The 24,896-nt window shown below is 41.6% G+C and overlaps 1 protein-coding gene across 8 annotated transcripts in view; it reads left to right on the top strand.

Moving 5' to 3' along the window:
* The window catches only part of trim36 (tripartite motif containing 36), a 31,632-nt gene that overhangs the window by 925 nt on the left and 5,811 nt on the right, over nucleotides 1-24,896 (top strand). Inside the window, exons 1-11 of one of the 8 annotated variants that reach the window (XM_069699489.1) lie at nucleotides 3,808-3,983; nucleotides 4,976-5,222; nucleotides 8,841-8,906; nucleotides 12,400-12,746; nucleotides 13,554-13,700; nucleotides 14,982-15,077; nucleotides 16,130-16,267; nucleotides 16,465-16,580; nucleotides 17,710-17,831; nucleotides 22,929-23,046; nucleotides 23,165-23,370. In XM_069699489.1, coding sequence (XP_069555590.1) covers nucleotides 3,948-3,983; nucleotides 4,976-5,222; nucleotides 8,841-8,906; nucleotides 12,400-12,746; nucleotides 13,554-13,700; nucleotides 14,982-15,077; nucleotides 16,130-16,267; nucleotides 16,465-16,580; nucleotides 17,710-17,831; nucleotides 22,929-23,046; nucleotides 23,165-23,370 — 1,639 coding nt within the window. In that variant the 5' untranslated portion in view covers nucleotides 3,808-3,947. Of the gene's footprint in view, nucleotides 1-3,806; nucleotides 3,984-4,975; nucleotides 5,223-8,840; nucleotides 8,907-12,399; nucleotides 12,747-13,553; nucleotides 13,701-14,981; nucleotides 15,078-16,129; nucleotides 16,268-16,464; nucleotides 16,581-17,709; nucleotides 17,832-22,928; nucleotides 23,047-23,164; nucleotides 23,371-24,896 lie in introns of those variants that run through there. The other 7 variants (XM_069699487.1, XM_069699488.1, XM_069699490.1 and 4 more) reach the window with 7 other exon arrangements.

The raw sequence follows: 24,896 nt of genomic DNA on the forward strand, positions 1-24,896 counted from the left end.
TGTTGAATTATTTATTCAATGTTATATTTGACTGATATACCACTAACTCACACTAACCTAGCTCTGATATTTTAAGATCTGAGGTATTAATAGACCCCTAGATCCCCCCTTTCTATTCCCCTGCTATATTCTTTAGTTTAGGCTTTGTCTTGCAAGGAATATGTCTTCTTTTCCATTTTTAGAAGAAAAAAAAAAAAGAGCATTGTGAGTTTAATTAGAGGCTTTTCTGGGCGTGTTGGTAGTTGGATAGTGCTGCAGGGAGATCACAGACTTCTGTCAATATGTGGGACACTTGGCAGCAGCTGTGCAGCGAGACGGAGCGCTGAGGTGTGTATGTGCCTGCATAGAGGTGGGAGGGGGAGGAGGAGGGGAGGTGTCCTTCTTGCCCATTTCACCCATTTCAGACTGACAGAATGTGTTGAAATATATCTCTCCCGATCACACTCTCTCTGACATTCATTCATGCGTGCACGGAGATCTGCGCACGTTTCACGCGATAAAACAAAGAGCAGACTGTGTACACGCAACTGACTCTCTGGCCAGCTTCAGTTTCCAAATTCAGTCATGTAATCAGACTTGTCTTGCATATTGGACATTACATATTGGTTTACATGAGAGTAAAGTAGTGTTGGGATTATCACCTAAAATTAAGATACCAGCAAACATAATGTACAACAGAGGACTCACTGTGAGCGATTCTTTGTCTCGTTCCGTAGACTACAGCACAAGTGAATATAATGTCACAAAATTTCCCAACAGCTGTGTGACACTGTTAAATAGATTTAGCGAATTTGGACCAGGTTTATATTGTGGAAATGCTCCAGATATTATACAGTATCATAAACATTTTAGCTCTGAGAATAAAACCAGGTCACTAATCACCCTTTAGAGGGTTGTGGGGAGGGTGGACCCCCATCCTGGAGAACCCAGGTACACCACGGACAGGTTGCCAGTCAGTCACAGGGCTGACAAATAGAGACAGACAAACAGCCGGGGTCATGTTGACGCCTACAGGCGTTTGTCAGTGAACCCAACCTGTATGTGTGGACCGCGGGAGGAAACAGGAGCAGGTGCAGGGAGAACATGCAAACTCCACACGGCCAGCCGGCAGATCCGAACTCGCAACCGCCTCACGATGAGGCGAAAGCGAGATGATACAGTCCACAGTACCACTACAAAGGACCCAATGAAACTGTCTGTATTGTTCGCTGCCAATAAATGCTGCTGGAAAAGAATGAATGACTCAGCAGAGTAGTAAAGATGCCTCCACTGACTGTGCACATGTTGGCCGGTATATCAGTTCAAACATTTCCTCCACTTTATTCTCTGTTGCTGCACAAAACTGTCAATGCTGCACTTTACTTCCTTCAGAAATTACAGCTTCCTCCCAACCCCTCCAGCCCCAAGCCCCCCGCACACTGTTACGCAGTCCATTTTGTTCTCTATAACCAAAACATGATTGGGTTGACTTACAAGGCGGCCCCGGTGTACAATAAAACTAATAGCAGACCTCACCAATAACCACTGCGGCGAAATGTTAGCAGATCGTAAATCCCCTGAAATAATTAAAGACCAACGTGAACAGAGGTTGCAGCTGACATGGGACCCTTCTGTGTGTGAGGGTTGAATACAGTAGCCCAGTGTTGAGATCGGAGACTCTGGAAACCTGGGTAGCCTTTTGTATAAATGATAACCAATACTGAATTTGAGAGCTTTTGTGTTTTGTTTGCTAACACTGGTATAAGACACTTTACTAATGACCCAATTACAATTTTTTTTTATTGCAACTTTATTGCCTCTTTCTTTTAGAGCACACATCAAATTTTGTGTCAAAATTTTGGGGAACAAAAAGAAGTGGCAGGAATTCAAATTAGTTTTTTTTGTGGGCGAGAAACTCAAGCGTTTTGAAAGCTCAACGAGTGGGCCCCCCGTTATGTTGAAGATCCATCGCCGACTGAAGTGCCACCGCGCAACATTTCAGGACATCTGGACCGAATATTTTCACTCGGACGCCTCAGAATGTCACAGTTTAAACTCTGTGTTGACAGTCCGACTCCGGGGGAAGAATTCAAGATGAATAACGACGCAAATGTTAAAGAAAACCCACTCGGCCGCTCCTGACTTTGATGCACCTTCTTCGGTCTTGAACAGTGACGTTCTGCCCCTTAGGAAAAGTAAACTCCACTCAAAACACCCCGGCCCGGCCCACAGTTTCATTTCCGTAGGTTTTCCGAGGCATTTTAAGGGTCTCCATTGCCGAGTTTGAAACAAAATATGACATTTCTGTGCTCATGTCCATTGTGAAATCACAAAGGCGTACATACCACTGCTTACAAGCATGAGTGTAACTCAGGTTGCTGATGTTGATCGAGCGACGTAACTTGCAATACTTACTCACTGCAGTTATTACTTCCCTCTGCTCCGTACACGTGCTGCGCTGTTTGTGTGCAACATGGAGTTCCTGAACGTTGTATAGCCTTCTCAAGCGAGCAGTGTGGCACCATGGGTGGCAATATTCAGTCTACCACTTTGGACACAGTCTAAAACATCTCAACAATATATTAGATGAAGTGCCATAAAGTTGCGTGCAAGCCTTTATGGTCCTTCGAAGATGACTCCTATACTGACTTTGGTGATCCCCTATGGTGCCACCAGCAGGTTGTAGTTCAGAGGGAAATGTCTCTGTTGGATGGGGTGCTGTGACATCTGCTGTACATAATCAGAGTCCTTAGAGGACAAATTCGACTGATTTTGGTTATCTGCTGACTCTTACTCTGGTATTAAAATCTGCTGGAAGTCTTCACTTATTCAGTGAAATAGCATCAGACGTCTAGGATCGGATCCAGTTGACCTTTTTGGCTCAGCATGACATAGTTTACAAACCATCTGATGGATTGCATCATCAAGTTTTGTACAGACAGTCACGTTCCCTCGTGGACAAAGCTTGCTGGCTTTGGTGATCCCCAGACTTGTCATTTTGTGCAAAATTTTGTGTAAAACTGTGCATGTGGCTCAATCCACACTGCACCCCAAAAAAACAATAAAGCTTACCTATTCTCTTACCTTAGCCAACATATAGATCCCTTAGCTTGAAATAGATAGATAGATAGATAGATAGATAGATAGATAGATAGATAGATAGATAGATAGATAGATAGATAGATAGATAGATAGATAGATAGATAGATAGATAGATAGATAGATAGATAGATAGATAGATAGATAGATAGATACTTTATTAATCCCACAAGGGGAAATTTTGTCACTACAGCAGCATTATAGATACAGGGTAAAGCAATACAAATAACAGAGTAAAAAAAAATATTAAATATAAAAATGCACAATATAAACAATAAAATAGAAAAATATTAAATTAAATTAAACTAACTAAACAATAGTGGAAGGATTTATTGAATGATAATGATAATAATAATAATAATGATGATAGTGCAGAATTGCAAAACAGTGCTGATATTTAAACACTTGAAAGGGCCAGAATAAGTTGGAGTGATGACTTTATTGAAGTTTACGTGCAGCAATTGAAAGGCAGCGGCGGCGGCTCGTACGTGCAGTCTCTCCCCACCACCACCACCACCAACAACACCACTCTCTCTCTCTCTCCCCACCTCCCTCACAGTCCCACCTCGTGTCTGTCTGCCCCCCGTCCCTCCCCCGCCTCGGCCCGCCTTTGCACTGCAGCAGGGAAGAGGTTGCTGATTCACTCCCGCCCCGGCGCTGCCTCCCCCCCTCTTCAGCTGCAGCGTCACTCTATTTAAATTCACTCAGCCGTCGCTGTCGGCATCTTCTGCTGGTCGCGTCCGAAGAAGTTTGTCCTCCGGCCGAACTAAAAAAAAAACAAAAAAAAAAAACAAAAAACAAAAAAAAAAAAACGCCGTGTCGACAGAAGGCGTTTGTTCTCACACGGGCTTTGCATTTTCTCCCTCATCATGTCTGCGGAGATGCGGCGGAGCGGCACGATTGCGGTAAGAGTTTGGAAGTTGGGGGAGAAAAGTAGATTTGTGGATTTCGATTTCGACTCGTCATTGTTTAACAGCCCGTAGTGCCGCCGCTGTGGACGCAAAGAGAGCGGGCATTGTAAAACAAAACAAAAAACAAAAAAAAAGATAGTAGTTCATTGCCGAGTCCAATCTTCGTTTGATTTCTATGATACGAGACTCTTCGGAGAAGTTTGGGAACAACGTTGTTGTTGTTGTTGTTGTTTTTCTTCCCCTTCTGCGTAAACTTCCTTTATCCTGCTGTGTGTTGTCTTTTTAAACACGTGCCGAGGCGTTTTCTTATGTTTGTTCAAGAAGAAGCCGGAGGAGGACTCGCTTCATCAGGATGTTTAAATCGCACCACCTGAAATAAATCGCACTTCGCGAGGACAGTTCTCGGTGTGGAGCCGCTTGTGGAAACTAAACCGTCTTTTTTATGTGTGGAAACGTGAGCTGCTGGAATCGTGCATTTCACTGTTTCTCTATATTTAGCCGGGTTAATCCTGTCTTATGTAATGCATCAGAAACTCGGTAAATACAACTGTGGCTGGGGCAGTTACAAGAGGGACTGAACTAGTATTTTTTTTTCTTTTTTTTCTTCTAAATAAATTGACTTGGGTAGGATGAAGAATGATTTTTGCCATCCATCTTCCCACTTAAAAGAACACTTCCTCCCTTCTGATGGAGCAAAAAAATGTTGTTTTTTGAAGACAATAGCCCCCTTTTTTTTTTTCCCCCCAGTTGTATTGTTCAGCTCAAATGTTCCAAGATTCAAAGAAAGCTGCATCGTGCCCCCAAGCTTCTATCAAGAGTGATCTCTGAGGCTGTTTCCGTGTTTGACTTCACCTCGCGCCTCTTCGTCTCTTGTTGGAGTGTATTAAAGGAGGGAAGAGGTTGTGGTGATGCTTCTTGCAAAAAAAAAAAAAAAATCCTGCAACATCTCACCATTTAAAAAAAACCAAACATGTCTCCATCATCAGGTCCCAATCAAGAACATCGAGAGGGAGCTGATCTGCCCCATCTGCAAGGAGCTCTTCACCCATCCTCTGATCCTGCCATGCCAGCACAGCGTCTGCCACAAGTGTGTCCGAGAGCTGCTCATGCTGAACCACGAGGACTCTTTTGATGCCGGTTCAGAGTGCTCCCTGCCGGGCAGCCCCAGGTCCAGGGTGCCCTCGCCCTCCATGGAGAGGCTCGACAGGCTTGTGAGATCAGGTGGGTCTCGGGGTAAGAAACCTGAAATATTTATTTTCTCTTTTACAGGAAGGACTTTATTGCGGGAAGATTAGTACGAGGCGGTGGATCAAACATATCTCCAAAGTCAAAGGCTTTTCAGACCAGTGTGTTGATGCATTAGTTGGAACTAGTGCTTGTGATGTTGCATGATTATGAGAGTAACGTGAGCTGATGGGGAGCTAATAATCCGGTGATAGGAAATGCAAGTATCAAATTCTTCTTAGGCTGTTTGTAATGGGTTCCAGGAAAGGCAAACGGAGTCATGACAACTTCCATTTAGTCCGTCATAAAACTTCAGTTTTCTTTTTTTTTTATCATCTCCATGATTCAACAGGTTTCATTGGCTTGAGCCCGCCTGGGGTTTACTTCCATTGAAAAAGCTCAAGTATTTCTCCATTAAGGAACTATGTGATGCAAATTTAAAAAAATACTACCTAACTAACAAACAAGTCCAGGACTTCATTAACCAATAAGCAAATCTTTAGCCAATAAGCAAATCTTTAGCCAATGCAAATTAATGGATCAGACTGAATGGGCTCATGGAAACTGAGCAAGGCTGAAACTGGGCCGAGTATTATTGTTTGATATTTAGGTTTTGGTGTGGCGCAGACACAGCCCCTCCTCCCTTTTCTTGTCCCAGATAAAGTAGAACAAACATAAAAATCATTTTGAATAATTTCACCACTCGGCCATAACACCAGGAGTCATCACGTCCTCTAATACCGTCTGCTTTTACAGGCTTCATTAAAGAGAGCAGAGGAACTCGACGAGCTGTATTTTGGCTTTCAAGGCAAAAGAGCTGTTGACAAGCTTACTCAAACCTCCAATTGTCTTCACTGTCTGCCTTTTTAAATGGCCCGGGGCCATCAAACATCCCCTTCAATCATGCGGAGTAGCGATCGTTTCCACTCCTTTAATCAGATATACAGGCGGTTGTGTGTTATGTACACACGAGTGAACAAAGCACATCTGCAATCTCCTTTTGAGGTATTTTAAACTCTTTTAAAAACCAACCTGACCTGAATGGAGGGAACGTTGAGTCGTCACAGCATTTGAAAGTTCTCTGCTCAACACGTCCCACTGCTGCGGCCAGGCTGGAGCAGGTCAATGTCTAACCCTTGAGAACGGCACGGTGGGACACAAGGCTGCCTTTCTGCCTCCCGAGAGCTCTGGGCGAAGGCCATTCCCATTAAAGATGTCGTGTCATTGGCACACTTGGTCTTTTTGGTGCGACCAGAGCTGTCTCTGACTTCCAATACATCCTAATTCTAATCGGGATGTTCATGCTGGAGAGATGATTGGTCAGCTTAGATCCTAAAAACACGAGGTTTTTGAGCTTACTGTCGCCCCACAGTGCGTTTCGTAAAGAAAACAGAGGAGGTGCTACTTGGTGATGAGACGGCTACAAAATTAACGGGGAAAAGCACAAAATAATGCAAAATTTCTGCTTGTATGTCGGGATACAGAATAACTAACATACTTTACTTATTTTGAACTAACTGCAAAACGCTGCGTTGTGAAACGGTTGCACGTTTGTTAAAGACAGCTTGAGCAATAAACCAGTGTTGAACTAGGACACAATTTGGGACAAAATAAATGCACACACAGCACCCGAGTCCCAAATCCATACTACACACAGGCAGCTAACAATTCTTTTTTTTTTTTTTTATCATTGATTAATTTATTAAAATAGTCTGATTAATTTTCTGTCGATCTACTAATTGAGTCGATGTTGCCACTCTATTAGACACTTACTCGAGGTAGGTTTTGAGTATGTTGTGTGTTCATATTGGGGAAAGTGACAAAATAAAGTATACCTAAAACAGTACGCTTAATTATGATATATATATACGAATCAGCGGCCCATACTATATGAAACTTAATATTTGGTGCTTCCATCTTTAACTAAGATGTCAGGTTGCCTCAGAGCAAACGCTGAGAATATGAACCAGACGTCCAGGGCAAAGCAAAGCAAAACAAAACAAAAAGATCCCCAGAGCATAGTGAGGAGAAAACATTTTTGTGGGCCATTCAGCCTCGGTTGAAAACCAGCGAGGCCGGGCTCTCGAACACAGCCTCCCTCATTCAGAGTCCCTCTCTTCACCCTGAATGAATTCATTCTTCACGGGCAGGACTGCATCTGTTGCCGCAGAAAATAATCAAATCATGCTTTTAAGTAAACAAATCTCGCGTCTCGCCGAGAGCCAGCTCGCGCAGTGACAATAGCCTCGGTGTAATTTGCGCACTCTTATTGCTGCCTAAATTTAAATGGATGCGCAGTGTTAAGTCATGCATAATCCTCATTTTAATGTACAGTTAAAGGAAAGTAAATGAATTCGGCCAGCGTGAAGCGTGCAGTGGGTCTCGTACACGTGGAGGTTTCCTCGGGGATTATTCGGTGAGGTTGTTCCTGTGTTAATTGTATTCAACCAGCAGGTTACACAACGCTAAATTTCACTGCGTTAAGAATATTTGGGGAACCTCGAAGTACGTTACGGAACAAACTCGCGGTTCTCCGACTGCGTTTGCCAGCGGGAGGTCAGATCGTTGGTAGCCGCGGTGACGGAACCTGCCTGTCGGGAATGAATAGGGGATTTTAGATGAAGGGAGAGGAAGAAGAGACTCGGGGCTATATTTATCAGCTTGGACAGCCTCGCCGCGCTGCCGAGACGGAGGAAGGCGGTCACTGAAACTTCATCGGCACGGCTTTGACGGGAGCTCCTGTTTAAAAAAAAATAAAAAATTACCACTTGAAATTTGTAGTAATGTTTAAAACACTTGGTTCTAAAAAAAAAAAGCAGGATAACATCAGTTAGTTTTGACAGCTGAACTTCTCATGGCTGGATTTTTTTTTTAATGATTTAGCGAATGGAGCCGACGTTACTGCCAGCTCAGACAAACGGTTCAAACATGGATGGCTTTTACTCTTTTCTGCGTCTACTCGGTTTATTAAAAAAAAAAAAAAAAAATGGAAACCCTGTAAAACCGGCTTAACGGCAAACTTGAAGGCTAACGTCACGTACAAGATGTCATGGCAGAGACTAAAGCTTCATGTTCGACGGGAGAGGTCTGTCGGTGTTCCTCAACTGTTTATGCCCATGTCGCTAAGCTGACCACATCCTGGTTTCATTTCACTTCAAGGGAAGTTTTCTTCTTCTTGAAAACAAATTAGTATATTTCCCAAAAAGCCAAACAAGACAACAGCCTGAATATACTCATTTGTAAGGTGTTTTTTTTTTTTTAATTGTTTTTATTTGTTTAAAAAAACAAAATAGTTCTGAAAGTAAGTTTTCCCACACAGACGGTGTAAAAGTAAACATTGAAAATAAATTAAGAGTTGATTGTACTCTAATAACTGTTCACATCCTGTATGAATTGTTTAAATGCTGTTTTGTATTTCACTCTGAACTGCATTGCCAGATTTTTGTTTAATAGTTTCCTCAGTTTACTTTTAAGTTGGCTTTGTTGTTTCTCCAATGTCATGATGTGTTTTTTTTTTTTTTTTTTGGTTTTTGTTTACAAAAAACTGGATTCACACATCTTCTCACGTTATGTATTGTTTCATTTTTCTTGTTGGTCTCACCTCACTTCTCTGTTCATTGCTTGCAGCCACAGTGCGAAGGTCGTTTGGAAGTCGAGGTAGACGCGGGCTCCGTGTTTTGAGTAGCTGTAGTAGTGAGTACAGTGTTACTAGAACCCCCTGTGAAACCCTAGTTTGGTTCTACCTTTTCTCTACATGGTCCACTTTAGCCCTGTCAACATGACCGTACAAACTCACACCACTGGTTATATATAGAATAGATCTTATTCAGGGGAGTTACTGCAATTAATGTTGTAAAGCATGCTATTAATTCTTCATTAGGCACTTAATGATAGGTACTAATAGCTGAAATTAAAAGACCCTTAAAAATGTCCACTGAGCATGAAAGTGTTAATTCTTTTACTTAAAATCAACAGGGCATTTTAAGATGGTGCTCGGAAGAGGAAAATAAAATGCTTCGGGTGATTTATTTATTTATTTTTTTCAAACTTTAGCATTGAATTTTGTCATTTAGAAAAATGAGCGAAAGCAAGGGAGAGGGGAACAGTGTGACCCTTGAAGAGGACGATGAGTCGGCGTACAAGGAGACTGACCAAGTAGTACCTAATGGAGGGGCGCGTATTAAAGACAGTGAGGTTACCAAGTGCCTAAAAGGCATTGAAAGGAGCCAAGGCCAATATTAATGAGATCGGGGCGAGGAGGTTTCCTAGGAGTTGAAGTGGGGCAGGAATGTGTGTGCATGTGCGTATCTGCGTGCACAGCTAAGCTTTGCATTCATTTCTCTAATCACGGTGGCAAAGCAGCTTTCTTGAGACGGAGAACTGTAGGTCTCTGTTGTTTCTGAGTTAAACAAACGCACACTGAGGGGAAAAGCTTACAATATGTTTGGGCTTGCCAAGATTCTTAACTTGGTTTTACTGACTAATATCGGTTTGCCTTTAGGGTTCTCTTTATGCTTCACTTGACAATCGTCAGTGTTTGAGAAACAGTTTATTAGAACACAGACGTGTCTCAGCCTATCTAATCATTTTAGTCGTGATGAACTGATATAAGTGTCGTGGCCAAGTAAAACAAGACTGAATGTGAGCTTTGTTGCTCCTAATAAGCCAGCTAATGTGGTTATTTGACATACTCGGTGGATGTTTTTAAGAAGAAATGCCATCCTCTTCTTTCTTCAAAGCACAAAAGAGATTTCTTTCCTCCTAAACGTTGACATAAGATGTCGATTTAAAAGCAAGCGAAAATAGGGATTTATTTTTTCGTCAGCCTTCTTGATACTTGATGTGATGATAGCTTGACAATTCAGATTTTATGTTTGCATAGGAAACAAAGAAACCTAATGTGGATCTCTGACATTTAAAAAAAAAAAAAAAAAAATTATAAATCACTCTCGAGCACAGACTGACGGACCAAAATGTCAGAACAAATGTTTGGATTGTAAAATCACATTCATCAAGCTAAAGTAAGCACAACTCCACAGACTTTTATCTGCCCTGTAAAATGAACAATGAAATGATGAGCCGGGATGCTATACCAGATTCCACCAGCCATATTTAATTGTTTTTAACAAATATTCAGTTAAAACTGCCGACGCATTCATATTTACAGTAACCAGACTACGTCTGTCACGACACCTTAAAGTGCTCAGTTCGAGCGTCGTACTGCGACTGAAGATCTGTGCAGGGCGAAAAATCCAGTCCCTTTTGCTGTGCAATGACTCGTCAGTTTGTGCTATCGACTCAGCCTCCCGCTGCAGCTCCATTAACCAGCACACACACACACACACACACACACACACACACACACACACACACACACACACACACACACACACACACACACACACACACACACACACACACACACACACACACACACACACTCTGCTGCAGGCTTCTCTGTATGGACATATGAATTTATTCGCACACACCTTTTGTCCTGACTAGAGAACCGGAGTCAGTATCCCTACATGACGTGCACATGAATAACATGCACGCACTCGCTCACTGTCTTTGCAGGATAGAAAATGACCTTCTGCGTCATTCGCAGGTTTAAATATGGAGGCTTTCTGCCAGACTTCCCTTTTCGTCCAATGACTTCGCTTGCCTTGACAAGACCATGTCCTCTTCATCCCCATCATCAGACTAAGGTTTTCATCATAACGTCACACCACAATGTTAAGTTCATCTTTTTCAAATGAGCTCGGGTAGGAAGGGTAATTGATGTGCAGCAAACATAGCTCAGTAGTTCATTTCCTTTGTCAGATCATCGACAGATTTGAACTGTTCCTGCACTGACACAGTCTTCAGTTCTGCTCACACAGCATGCACATTGCTACAGACATCACATAGTTTATGTTTGCTGTTCTTTCACTGCTTTTCCCTCGGCTGCACCTTTTTTTTTTTGTGTGTGTGTGTGTGGAAGTGCTGTTTTTCCCAAGTAGTTTTCCTGTGTTTCGCTTACCTGAGGAGTGTTTGATTTAATTTTCAGGTCCTCGGAAACGGAGTGGAAATACTGGCTTGCTAACTGAGATAAATCCAGCACTCCTCGCTTCCCCTGTCCCCCAAAAACGTGAAGCAATATTTAAATTTTTGCGTGTATGGACTTCAGTTTGCTGGCTTTGAGTGTGGCAACAGTGTTGTACAGACCCTGCTTGTGTCTGTAACGTGGCCTTGTGTAGCAGTTCCTATGTCTCCACCTCATGTTCCTGTGTCTCTGCCTTGTTATGATGCTGCTGCATCAATAACAAGCACGTGTATTGTGACAATCTCTTGAAAGCATAGCTTCAAGAGAAGATATGTTGTGGAAAAAGTGTTGATGCATTGAACTGGACATTTGAGTTATTATAGTTCAATTGCTTGAAATTTTCATTTAAAACTTTTGCTTAATTTCCATGTCCCACAGTGTTGTTCAGTTGCATCGCTTGAGTTCAAAATGCTGTGGTTTGTCTTACTTTTATTTTCTCAATCGCTCATTATACGAACAAAAAAAATATTTTATTTTGTCCAGATCATTGTGAGCACTTAAAATACTCTTCACTCCTCTGGTAAATATTGAATGAATGAATGAATGAACAAACAGAGAACCCTCTATAAGCTCCAAGGATGCTATCTTCCCCATGACTATCCTGCATCTCATCCCTCCTCAGTATTGCCCCAGTACTCTTGGATGATCTGTCTTCCTGGACTTTTTTCCCCCTGTATGACAACTGCTCAATGCTTTGCCTGTGCTGGTATTTCGCTCCATACATCATTCCTCTATTGAGCAGTGGTCATTGTGGAAATAAAGCACAAAGGGAGACACACTGAGGCCCTATTATTGAAGGCTTGATGTGTCCAAAAACATTTTTGCCTTAAGACCATTCTTGACAAGTCAGCGCTGATGAGCTAAGGCTGCTTTTGTGAAACTCGGCCCAGAATCTGCTGAACATGAAACGGGATTCGCATTTTTCAAAGGCCCAATTTGACTTGGAAACTATTCCTTCAGTGTGATCTGAAGTCATAGGACACATGTTTCTCTCGTGTCAAAATAGGGCCTCAGACAAGACTGGAAACTGGGTGGCAAAAAGGCTATGAATCCATGTTATTCATGTTCTTTCCTCACTTGTCCTCCTTTGCTCTCCTCCAGGTTCTATCTCTTCTCCGGGGTGGCGCAGAGGGTCTGTGACTCCCCGGGTCACCACCATCCCATGTCCGGGCTGCCAGCACGACATCGACCTCGGCGAGCGCGGCATAAGCATGCTCTTCCGCAACTTCACCCTGGAGAACATCGTGGAGCGCTACCGGCAGGCTGCGCGCGCCGCTATCGCGATCATGTGTAACATCTGCAAACCTCCACAGCAGCAGGAGGCCACCAAGAGCTGCATGGACTGCAAGGCGAGCTACTGCAACGAGTGCTTCAAGCTGCATCACCCCTGGGGCACGCCTAAAGCCCAGCACGAGTACGTCGGTCCCACCACGAATTTTAGGCCCAAGGCAAGTTACCATCTCTACCTGCGAGAGGTTTCTTTTTCTTTTACCATCAGACTCAAAGACGACAAACGAAACATCTCGAGTCAGTTGGACTTTGAACATTTTCAGGAGATAAGTTGTCACATCAGACGGAAAACAAACGGTAGCGTGTATAGATTTATCAACGCTCAGTCTTGAGGTTGAATCCATTGGAAATGTTTTATATGGAGTCAGATGTTGCAGTTTAATGCAAAACGCTAGAAATCTGTGACTGTCTTATCTCATCATTCATTGTTCATAAGACGTTATGGGTGTTGGTGAGTTTAGTACAGTAAATAGAGACTCGGTCATCTTTATGTACTCGGGGGGAGAGAGCTCCAACAAGACTTCTATGTTGATAGTGTTTTTCAACCTTGTCTATATATTGACATTTTCTGTCCAATTCTCTATTGATGAAGCAGCTAAATGTAGTCGTGTATAGCTTCTGATGTTTTTCATGGCATTTAAAAAGTGCTGATTTAACTTCTATTTTAAGACTCATCAGGAAATGGTTCACAATGAGCTTACGTCTTTAAGTTTACCTTCCTCTTTCACTTCAGCTAGTTTTTGATCAGTGTTTTGTGAAACCAGTGTGCAGTAATCTGTGCTGTTGAACTTTGCTGTCGAGTATGTGTGCGCGCATACTTTCTTCGGTCTAATTTTAACTCCTGACTGTTCTGTAGATTATGTAGCTAGTGTAACTGTATAGTATGCGGCTGTGTGCAGCAGTTGTGCCCAAGAAAAACTGCTCCTCGGGGAACAATGAAGTATGTCTTGTCTGAAATTTCCCAGGTGCTCATGTGTCCGGAGCACGAGATGGAGAAGGTGAACATGTACTGTGAGGTCTGCAGACGACCAGTGTGTCACTTGTGCAAGCTGGGAGGATCCCACGCCAACCACAAAGTCACCTCCATGAGCAGTGCCTACAAGATCCTCAAGGTAACACAATCAGACCGAGAGAAGATAAGCTGATTACTTGTGTGCCAACTGGATGCGCTGGAGTTTATTTAGTTATCTGGGAATACTTGAGTAAATCGGAGTGTTACACAATACTGGTTTATGACAACGGGTATACCCGAATTTGCACACAATACCACTGTTAACAATGACTTGAAGTAGTCATGGTGGAGCAAAGCAACCTTCGAGTTTAGAATTATTGACGTTTTAAAAAAAAATTTAAACAAGGTTTTCAAGGCAGATTGCTTCTCCGTTCAGTCAAGCATCTGTTAACAGAGCTACTTTTAGGAATACGATGTTTCCATAGCTACACTATTTACCATAAAACCTGAAAGCGAGTTTTTTTGTGGTGCTGTATGACACACCGACTTGGCCTTCCATCGCTCATCTCCTGCTGTAATATTAATGCCTGACCTGTACCTGTGCTGAAATACACACGCTGTAGATATCAATCTCTGTTTTGAAACCAAAACCCAGGCTGACTATCTGGGTTAAGACTCGTGTGTGGTCATCAGATTTTTGTCTCTCCGAAGATTTAATTTCAATCAGTCTGAGTGTTGGGTTGAGCTTATGTGGTGACAAAAATGTCAGTAAGTCGTGTTTCAGGACTGTGTTGTTGTCACGGCAGAAGTAGGCAACACAAAACATTGAACCTTTTTAACAGAATGGGTTTTAAATTAAAATGTATTGAGTAGCAATTTATTTTTGTTGGCGTAAACTCCATCCAGTTTAAAGGGCATGTTGCCAGGTGGTTCAGCAAGTCGAGGCAGGAATCTGTGTGAAACTCAATATGCTGGTTTGTGTTTTGACACAAACAATGGGGTGCTTAATATTAAATGAGACTATTTGTTCCCCATGATTTTGTGTGCATTGTATCTTTAAATTGCTGGAAGGCATATCAGATATCCTGAACAGTCCCGGAAACCTTTGTCAGCCTGGAAATGGTTCGGGTTTCAATTGACTTGATGCGCAAAAATGCACCGTCATTTTTCATGTCCGGAAGTTTTCTTCAATCGGGAATCACTTCTGGTTATAGCTGAGGCTGTGACAGTAATGAGATGAGAGAATATTATCAGAACTAATGCTTGGGAATGTGAGCACATCTGTAGACGCAGATAAATCCCACTCTGTTCCTTAAATTGGCACATATTCTAATGAACTTCTGTGTGTCTGCAGTGTTTGGTGCAGATATTTCCTTTGTGTCTCAGAGTTTAAGGCCTTGTGAAACTCACTGTAAATGCGGCTGATATTTTCTCTCACCAGGAGAAGCTGGCCAAGAGTATCCATTACCTCATCAGCAAAGAGGACCAGGTCAGGACTCAGATTACTGATCTTGAGCTGCTCATCAATCAGACCGAGGTAAGAGAGCTGACGCATGCTGCTGCGACGCCAACATCCTTTGTTCACTCCACTCTTAGAACTTCACAGTATGTGGGGCAGGTTTTTTCCTTGTTTTTATCATTTATTTTAAATCTCCAAAGGGTCAAATTGCTCGTTACAATTTACAATCACACTGCACGCATTTAACTCGTCAATTAAAGCCTCCATTTCTGATCTCTAACTTCACCTACTCCTCCTTTCCAAAGAGGTTTCACAAGTTATTTTAACGTCTCTGAAATTATTTCCTAACACGGTGAAAGTGGTACATTTCAACCCTGAACCTGCTTTTAAATATAGTTAAGGTGATGGTTCTAGAAAGCAGAATGAATGTATTTTTTTGTTTCGTTTTTACAGACATAAATGTTTGCTTGGCTTTCTTGAAACCAGTCTGTTGTGTTGGGGAACAATTGTACATTCTCTCCGTCTGAATAAGGAAGGTCACTAAGCAAACAATACGCAAACGAGGAAACACAGGATTTGGCTACTAGCTTTCCTCATGATGTCTGGTTTTCAGCCTCTGAGCTTCTTCCCCTTTTATGTTGATGCTGGTTCTAAATGAGAGGAGTATTCAATGCACCTTTGCTTTCAGTGAGGGAAGTGTGTGTGACTAATAGAGACCGATGTCTGCGGTGAGCTTTAGTTTTTGCTCCACTACCTGTTCCCTCTTTAAACTGTAGTTATGTGATGTAATAAATATGCCTCTGAGTATAACTTACAAAAGGGGGGTGTCATGTATTATTGAACTATTAACTGTGTTCATCAACTTTCTATCGAACAAAAGTTGAAATAAAATGAGTAAGTAGAACTGTACCTATTCGTGTCACTGTTTTCTCTACAATCTTGTGAGGAGAAGAAAAGAAAGGGGGGAATCGTCACGTTCTTTGTGCTTTGGTTGACTCGGCACTCTGACCCCTCTGAAGAAAGGCATACTTATTGTACCTTTTTGTATGTTAATTTAGGGAGGCGATATATGAAAAGAAAATTATATTTACGTTGTACATATTAATAATAAAATTCTCTTGCTCTTAAAGGAAAATGGCCAGCTAGCAGAGCGTCAAGCCAACGAGCACTTTGAGCATCTGTTTGAGACGCTGCAAGAGAGAAAATCAGAGATGCTGCGGTCCATCGAACAGTCCCGCACCCGACGCCTGGACCATCTCAAAGGCCAGGTATAAAATCCTGTTGAGTATCCTCTACTCATGTTATTTATTTTAACTCTTCATGCCTGAATTAAACTCATGAAGAGTGTATTCTTTTTACCTCTCAAGATCTGTCTGAAAAAGAGTGAAAACAAGCCTTTTCTTCTGATCATGCTGCCAAGATAATTGTAGTAACAAATGGGTTCCGCAATGGTGCTATTTCGCAGGTGGAGGAGTACCAAGGTATGCTGGAGAACAGTGGTCTGGTGGGCTACGCTCAGGAGGTGCTGAAAGAGACCGATCAGTCTTGCTTTGTACAGACTGCAAAGCAGCTGCATGTCAGGTACACAGCCTGGCGATATTGACCTTATCATTAATGACTTTTTTTGACTCTATGTTGATCAATGATAATGGCCAACTCTGAAAGAGTTCAGAAAGTTGTATTGTATCATCAACTATAATCCTGTCTTAAAGTCAAGGAAATAAAGTGTATGTATTACGATATAATAGTTTGCAAGTATTGCTGATTTAATATCAGCATTGCGGCAATGTGGAGATGCACAAATGACCCTTAAGTTTGTGATAAAGGTGCTACAGTCCAATTTAACTGAAAACTGATTTATCTGTTGGGTGAAATATTGTAGTTAAAACGATCCTTGAGCGAAAGAAGTCGGTGATTTAAGAGTACTCATAAATGTATAATCATGTACATCGCTATTCTTTTGATGTGGAGTAATCAAACTGTGCTCTTAAAACACACCTCCAGTGTCCAGGAAGTTGTCCTCTTCTGTTCCGATAACAGGAACGTGACGCGTTTGACTAAACTGTCAAATCTTTAAATAAACAGCTTTAAAAAGATTACCAGCTGATAATTGATATCAAATTACAGGAACGAAACATGATTAAAGAAACTCCACAATGACAGATTGACGTGTCTCATTTTGTCCACATACAGTGAATCATCAGCGACCGATATCTTAACTGGGATTTGGTCCCGTTTATTTTGGGTGACGGGAGTGTGTCGGGAACACGTGTGCACACAGGTTACCAAATTCAAGGGCAATTAAGGAAAGACGGCGCCGTGTCCAGTCAGTGTGTTGGAGTAGCTTCTGCTCTAAGCTGACTAATTGATCTCCATTAGACGCTTTGGTTAATCCGGGAATCATTTCACTCAAGAGCAATGATACTGCGGCCTGTTCAGTTTTCTCGTGTCGACACATGTTTTTTTTTTTTATTTTTTTATCCTCTTTTTCACTTCTGAAAGATATATAAATATAGACACAACTGACCCCACAGTACTAAATTGAAAAGAAAACATATGTTGGGACATACCTGTCTGCCTGCAGTGAATAGTGGTCCTGTTTTGTGGTAATATAATTGTTGATCTTCCAAAAGTATGTTTATCCAAATTTAAAATCGGCCCTCTGTTAATAAGGGTTTTATTATGCCGTGTCTGCCTTGTATGTTTTTAGGATCCAGAAAGCCACAGAGTCTCTGAGGACCTTCCACCCTGCAGCTGACCCCTGCTTTGATGAGTTCGCGCTGGACACGTCCAGAGAGGAAACTCTTCTCAAAGAGATGTGCTTTGGCGGAGGTACAGCCGATTTATTTCAGTTGCTCTATATGATGTGAAATGAAAATTTGTTTTCTTGCACTGTGCTTTAATTTTCCCAGGTATGATGTTTACTTTGACACTCTTGCTAATTTCAGAACTTCAATGTGACTGAAATATGAATATGTTTACGGGCCTCTTTGTGAACCCTGTTTGCAGGGGTTCTCTGCGCTCAAACAATATTCCACTGATTTTAAAGGGCAAGCTGCTCATTCATGGAAAAAGTGACCATCAATTGATGTCTGGAAAATATGGTGACATTTTCTGCTGCTATTCATGTATGAATATGAAGACGGTCTTTGTTCATGTCCTCTTGAGCATGGCAAACCATGGCCACATAATAATGAGCTTTGACATTTCGTAAGTATAACACATAAAGCTGTTCTTTAAAACTCTGTAATGTGGCCATAATAAGTGTTTTGTCATTACCTGTCCATCACAGGCGCAACTCTGTGAACTCTGCTGTGCTAAGAGGTCAGAGGTCATCTGTGGGCAGCTAAATTGGATAAGCACGTAGAGACATGGGAGCACTCCCAGTGGATTTTACTGCTCTGTGAAGCTTTGTTCTGGTCTGCTGATTTACAAAGGCTCATTCTGTAAACAACTGCTCAGGTAGAAGTTTCCCGGGGATAAAAGGATACATACTTCTCTGATTGCACTGGCATTACTGCCTTGTTAGAAAATACATTATTCTACGGTACTTTAGCTTTACTCATTATTGAGGCCATGACGAGGAGGAAAAAAAAGAGCAGACTGTGCTGTTCGAGGAATAGGAATAATCATGTCTGCTAATATTGCGACATACCGCTGTCAGAATACCGACACGGTAATTATCCTGTACAAACTTCAACTGTTGAAATAATGTCTTGGGAGTGTACAGTGCTTTTCAGATGATGAACAGCAATTTTCTGCTAAATAAACTTTTATACATCTCGATCAGGGATAAGTTATGTTTTAAATCGGATTTGCCAGTTAATTTTGTGAACGTTGAAGCGCTGTAAAGGGCTCAAGAACTTTGTGTGTTGAAGAAGGTTGTCAGACATAACAGCAAAAATTCAAGTAATCAGTCAAAGTTGCCACAAGCAAAAATTAAAAGTCTTTCTGTAGATAATTGAGCAAAAATGTCTCGATTAGGAAGTGTGAATAATCGCAAGTCAGTAGAAGGTCAGTCAGAGGCAATGTTAGCACTGTAAAGAGTAATAGTCTCTGACATTTATCATAAAGATGCTTGGCTGATGTGTGTGGCAATATTTGGTGAAAACAGTAATTACTGTCATTATTATTTGTGATGTTTGGCTAAGTCCAGCCGAGGCTTGTTTCAAACGCCTTTTCTTGTAGTTTTTATTTAACCTGATGACATCTTGCGTTTGGGTGACTGATAGGCAGAACAGTATTGAATAATCTTTGTTGCAGACGGTGACTAAATTGTGACAGCTCTTTCAGTCAGTTAGCCAGTGACAGTTGACTAGTGTTTGAGGTCATCTTGAAAACTAAGAGCAGCTGTCTGTGTATGACGAGCTGGTCGGTGGCAATAAAGGCTTTCGTTTTGAGTGGCAGCTGTGCTCCTAGATGTGGAAAAAAAAAATGATTGGTGGAATATAGGTTGCTGATATTGCCGAGTTGTCTTTGGCGCAGATCCAATATTGCGCAAGTGGATGCAAATAAATAACGGACAGTTGTCTCGGTGACCGTTGGTGACAAACAAAGCAGGGGGTGAGTTTGTGGTTGTGGGCTTTTGTTGCTACAGGGGAGAGCAGTTTGCCTCAAGTCAGCGACGTGAGACCCATGTCAGAGGTTACGGTTGGCTCTGTAGATTTAAACGAACTAGAAATGGACTAAAAGATACAGTTGGACAAAACTATGAACTCCACTGTGATTTGTTTGATAAAGGAAGTAACTGAAAGCTCTGTATTCCAAAAACATTGCCTATAAATGGCTAGAAAATGTTTCCCTCAGAAACCCACAAAGACAGAGAGGGGAAGAGAAATGGTGATGAAAAGTAGGTTTTATAGTGTAGGTGTGAGCTTTTGTCTTTGAAGCTTCTTTTGGCCAAATAATGTCAGTGAAATGTAACATATCAGTAGGCTGCAGTGTAAAAAAGAAAGCAGGAGGATGATATTGCACACAACAATGAACAACTGCATCTCCAGAACATACTGTTCAAAGATAACTTTGTATTGAGATAAGTTCTCAACCCAGAAAGCTGTTAAAGAACATTTGAAGAAATTGCTTGTGATTTCATCATCTGTGACGAAGTGGAAAAAAACTAAATGCATGTAAACCATTAATTGTGTAATTTCTATGACTGTGTTGATGTGCATTCAAAATTTAGTAACAGTCACTTGTTTTTTTTTTAACCAAATAAGCAAAAAACAATAATTGCAATTTTTTTTAAATTTAATTGCTGAATTTCTATGCAAGTGTAATTTTTTCTTAATCTAGTTTGTTTTTCATTAACAGTATTAACAGAGTTATAACTCATCTACTCTTAAAGTGACTGAATATTCATCATTTAGCTTATTTGAGTTTTTAATGACAAAAATGCAGCTTAAATGAATCAGTGCTGCATCCCTTTGGGAAAGTGGTGCGTGCCGCATTTGGCTGAGCTATTATATGATTATTATGTCATATTGATGTGTGTCTTTAATCCCAAATGGCCTGCGGGAGTAAATGATGCTCTTATGCTGAGCTCAGAGGGGGAAAAGGAGCTGTTGGTGCATTTTATATACTGCAGTAATTTAATTTAAGTCTTGGCAGATGATGCAGCAGTAAAAACCACCACAGTGTCTCTGGAAAGTTTCACTTGGTCTTCATCCAGTTCAAATAAAGTCTACAGGACACTGAAAAAAGAAATTTAAGTCAGCCTCAAGATTTTTTTTTTTTTTTAAAACATAAATGCGTGTCAGATCTTGCTGCAAAGAGGGTTTTAGTATTGTCCTCTGCTCAACAGTCAGCAAAAAACATCACTTGATATCGTACTCTAAAATCTTAGATGTGATTGCCAGGCGGCTTGTTGGTGTGTAAGGCTCCCATGCTGGATTTTTGCTCAATGTCTGTCCTGTTTTCTTCTTATATCCTGTTCTCTTGGATAACCATGTGTTTGCTTTCTCTCCCATGTTAACCCAGCTATGGCCCTACTCTATGGTTTTGACCCCATGCTCTGCTTCTTAAGAGGCTGTGAAAGACTGCCTTGTCAAGTCTAAATGCCCGTTTGTGGTCCGTTTCAGATGGAGTTTCCTTAAAATGTCGGGCTGAGAACAGCGCTCCTTTCAACAATTTCCTCTTGACAAACTTCACAAACACCCTCTTAAATATATGAATTATTGAAACATTTTCAGCAGGCGCAGGGGAATGAAAATGGACATAAAATAGACTAACTCCCTGCAGTGATTTGGCCTTGCTTCTGTCTGTCTGGCAGCGGTCTGCACTGTATGTGATCAATAGTGCTTTTTTTTGTTTTGTTTTGTTTTTTTCTTCCTTGAGTCACTGATCTAGTGCTGCCTGTTGTGTTGGGTGGCTGTCTGCCCTGTTTGGTCCTTGCTTGTTGGTCCATCTGTTGGAAACAGGTGAAAACATGAAATCACATTTGTAGCATATGGTTGGATTCTCTAACAATGCTGGTGTCTCATTAACTCTGGAGTGGTCACTCATTACTCTCCTCGATAACTACTCATCTACATGAATGATTGAAACTCTTCAGTATCAGGAAACTTTGTTTATATCTATTTGTAAGGCTCAATGGCCAATGGTTGAGAGATCAAACTGCAAAATTTCTCGTGACTGTATTTCCTCATTCTCCAAGAAACAAATGTGAAGACGTAAAAAAATGAAATACTATTTTTTATCTTGCATTATTTGATAATGTAAACGTGTTTCTGTACATACAGTTTGAGACCAATATAGCAGTGCATTTGTGCATTTAAAAAAAAAAAAAAAAAAGCATTGGGCTGTGAGAGGAGACATGCTCATGAAGGAGAGCTGGCAGGGCCAAAAGACTTTGAGCCTCCGAAGTCACTTGGTTAATCCTCAGTCTTCAGAAAGCTCAGTAACTGTGGTGACACTGGTCGACAAGAGGAATCCATCTGTAGGGGAAAGGAGCTTTAGAAAAGGGACGGATTGGGAATTTCAAAAATAGGAAGCGTAGCGAACTAGAGAGGGGATAAGACAAAGGAGATGAGGAGGGGGATTCTCACAGGGAAAGTGATATAAATGTGGAGACAAAAAAAAATCGCCTTGATCCTGGAGCGAAAGACGCTGACCTACATGGTTAATGTCATGCAATTGTGTTTCTGTACAAAAATTAGCTGGGAACTGTAAATGTTAATGTGACTGAAAACATTAGAATCCGTCCTCTGACATAAATCAGGTTGATGCTTCACAAGAAAATTCTACCACTACCAAAAGGAGAAAAACATAATATATTTAATGGCAAAGTATAGTGGAAGAAAGGTGAAGCGGAAGAGAGGAAGAGCGAGGTGGTGGTGGTGGTGTTGATGGTCGGAGTGTTTTTACAAAGTGTGTTTCCTGGCAGTGAGTCTGTGAAAACCTCTTAAGCTCCATTATGCAAGATAGTCTTGTCCATTGTCCTGAGTGTAGTCCTGATCCTACCAAATCCAATCTTTGCCACACTTGCATTGCTTCATTTGCTTAAACCCCAAGTGATTCAGCGGAAGTGCAGTACTTGGCATGATTAAGATCCAAGTGATTTTTACTGTAACTGCACTGTGTTCACTCCACATTTTCAATTTATGCATATAATCTGTTTAAATCATGCTAATCGCAAAGAAAAATGTTTTCCAGCATTAGCCTCTCTAATGTGAAATGTTTTTAAAACGTGGGCACATTTTTTTTCCACTTTTGCTCAATTTTGGCAGCGTTTTAATATTTTATTTTGTTAGCTGCATATGAGACATGTAAAACATAATATTTTAGGCCTCTTCTCCCTCAAACACGAGGTCTACTTGTTTACTCACTCGTAACTGGTCTAGGATCACCTTTTGTAGACCGCCTTGCCATTTATGGTTTACGTATTATTATTTGGTTACTTTGGTCTTCTTGCCTTTTCTTCCTCTTCTCCAGTTCCTGACCCGCCGCTGATCGACTTGTCCAACAGCAGAGTCTATAATGAGGCCTCGATCTGCTGGAGGCTGTCTGATGACCACCTACCTACAGATCACCACATGCTTGAGTACCGCAGGTGGGTGGAAGTAGACCCAGAGACGAGCTGTGTGTGTGTGTCTCTGTGTGTCTGTGTGTGTGTCTGTGTCCTAATTATTCTAATCATTAAAATCTTTTTTTTGTTTTTTTTTGTCCAGACTTGGAGGCCCGAGTCAGTCCCCTACCCAAGAGGACGGTGAGGACAATGGAGTCTGGAGGGCCACAGACAGGGTGTACAGTTCCAGCACTGTGGTGTGTGACATGGAGCCCAACAGCCTTTACTCCTTCAGAGTCCGCAGCTGCAGGAACTCCATGTTCAGCCCCTACAGCCCCGAGGTCACCTTCCACACACCACCTGCACCCGGTAAGCCTGCGACATGTGGTTGGGTTTGTGTTCTGTGCCTGTCCTTTGACTCTTTATTTAGATGTAAATCGAAAATGGAGGAGTAAATGAGGTGTTGAAGCAATTTAAAGTTGCTGCTGAAGACGAAATGTTGAAAAACGTAGTATAAAATTGGACTGACTTTATTTCTTAAATTCACTAAAATCAATCCGTGTTATTTGTTGTTGATGCCAAGTGCATTAATTAATTAATTAATTGACGAACTGACTATCTGAGGAGCAGCCCCTGTTATTGGGCCTCTTTTTGGCCAAGGCAACAACTAAGCTCCTCCGTCCCCTTTAGCTCTCAGAGCACGTCTGAGTGGTGAGCATTGTGCTCGATCTGGAGGAAGATTATTAGAACACAGATGCTTCACCGTTTTATATTTTGAATTCTGTTTTTGCATGTGTAATGTAGATGAAGCACCCTGGTGTTTTAGTTTATCACCATGGTAATGGCTTTGATGTTGTTGGATTTTTTTTTGTTGTTGGTAGATTTATGAAACCAATATAGCTTTTGTCTGAGTATGTGTGGGAGTGGATGGTGCTTGGAAAAGGAACCTGCAGTTGCATCTGTTGCTGGCATTCCGCTTGCCTGAGCGAAGCAAGGTGGAATTAATTTAAAAAGGATCATCATCCCCAACCATCTGCTCGGCCTCAATTAAAATCGCATTCTCTCACTAAGGGACTGTATCACTTTGATTCATATCCTCACTGGCAATCATCACGTTCTCCTCCCGCAAGGCTGCTTTTGTTGATGTATCTATACTGTGTTTGTAGAAGTCTGGGATTTGCAGTGGTGTCGGTGTCACTAAGTTTTGATCTGAAGATTTTCATAATCAACATTTACCCCTCCCACGGCTGGAGCCCGCATCAAAAACAGTCATTTTCACATTTGTCACATCCCTCTGTGATCTGATAGGGCAGCACAACCCCTGTCATTTTTGTGTGAGCGTCTACATTCCTGTGCTCTCTGGTTCGTGTAAGACTGAGTGGATGGAGTCGGTGTGCGTCAGTAATGAGGTGGAATTTCAAGCCAGGGTGAAACGCAGAGGACAAAACATACGCGCACGCACGCGCACACACACACACACACACACACACACACACACACACACACACACACACACACACACACACACACACACTGTCCCTTCGCGCCACGTCACGACTAGCAAAGTTACAGTTTGAGTTGACAATTTCATTTTTTAAAATTTATTTATTTTTTTAAAACAGCCCCTTTATAAGAGTTTATTTTAAAAAAACATGCAAGAACTTGAATCAAATCTTAACTTGCACCCTCTTCTGTGACAGGTGCTGCAAAGTCAACATTTAACATGCTGTAAAGAAAGTCATTTTATAAAGCGCTGTGTACTTGGTAAATTTGTGAAATTAAGAATTGTTGCCGGGGGACTAATTTTCTGCCGCATCAATTATATTTGCCCCCATTTTTCGAAATTATTTTTTTAAATGAATGGAAGCATAATTTTCCAATATTAGGCTAATGAC

The sequence above is a fragment of the Brachyistius frenatus genome, unplaced genomic scaffold, assembly GCF_029030835.1.
Source record: "Brachyistius frenatus isolate BFR_SWC_R1_liver_20210118 unplaced genomic scaffold, ASM2903083v1 Contig_30, whole genome shotgun sequence".
Taxonomy (NCBI): Eukaryota; Metazoa; Chordata; class Actinopteri; family Embiotocidae; genus Brachyistius; species Brachyistius frenatus.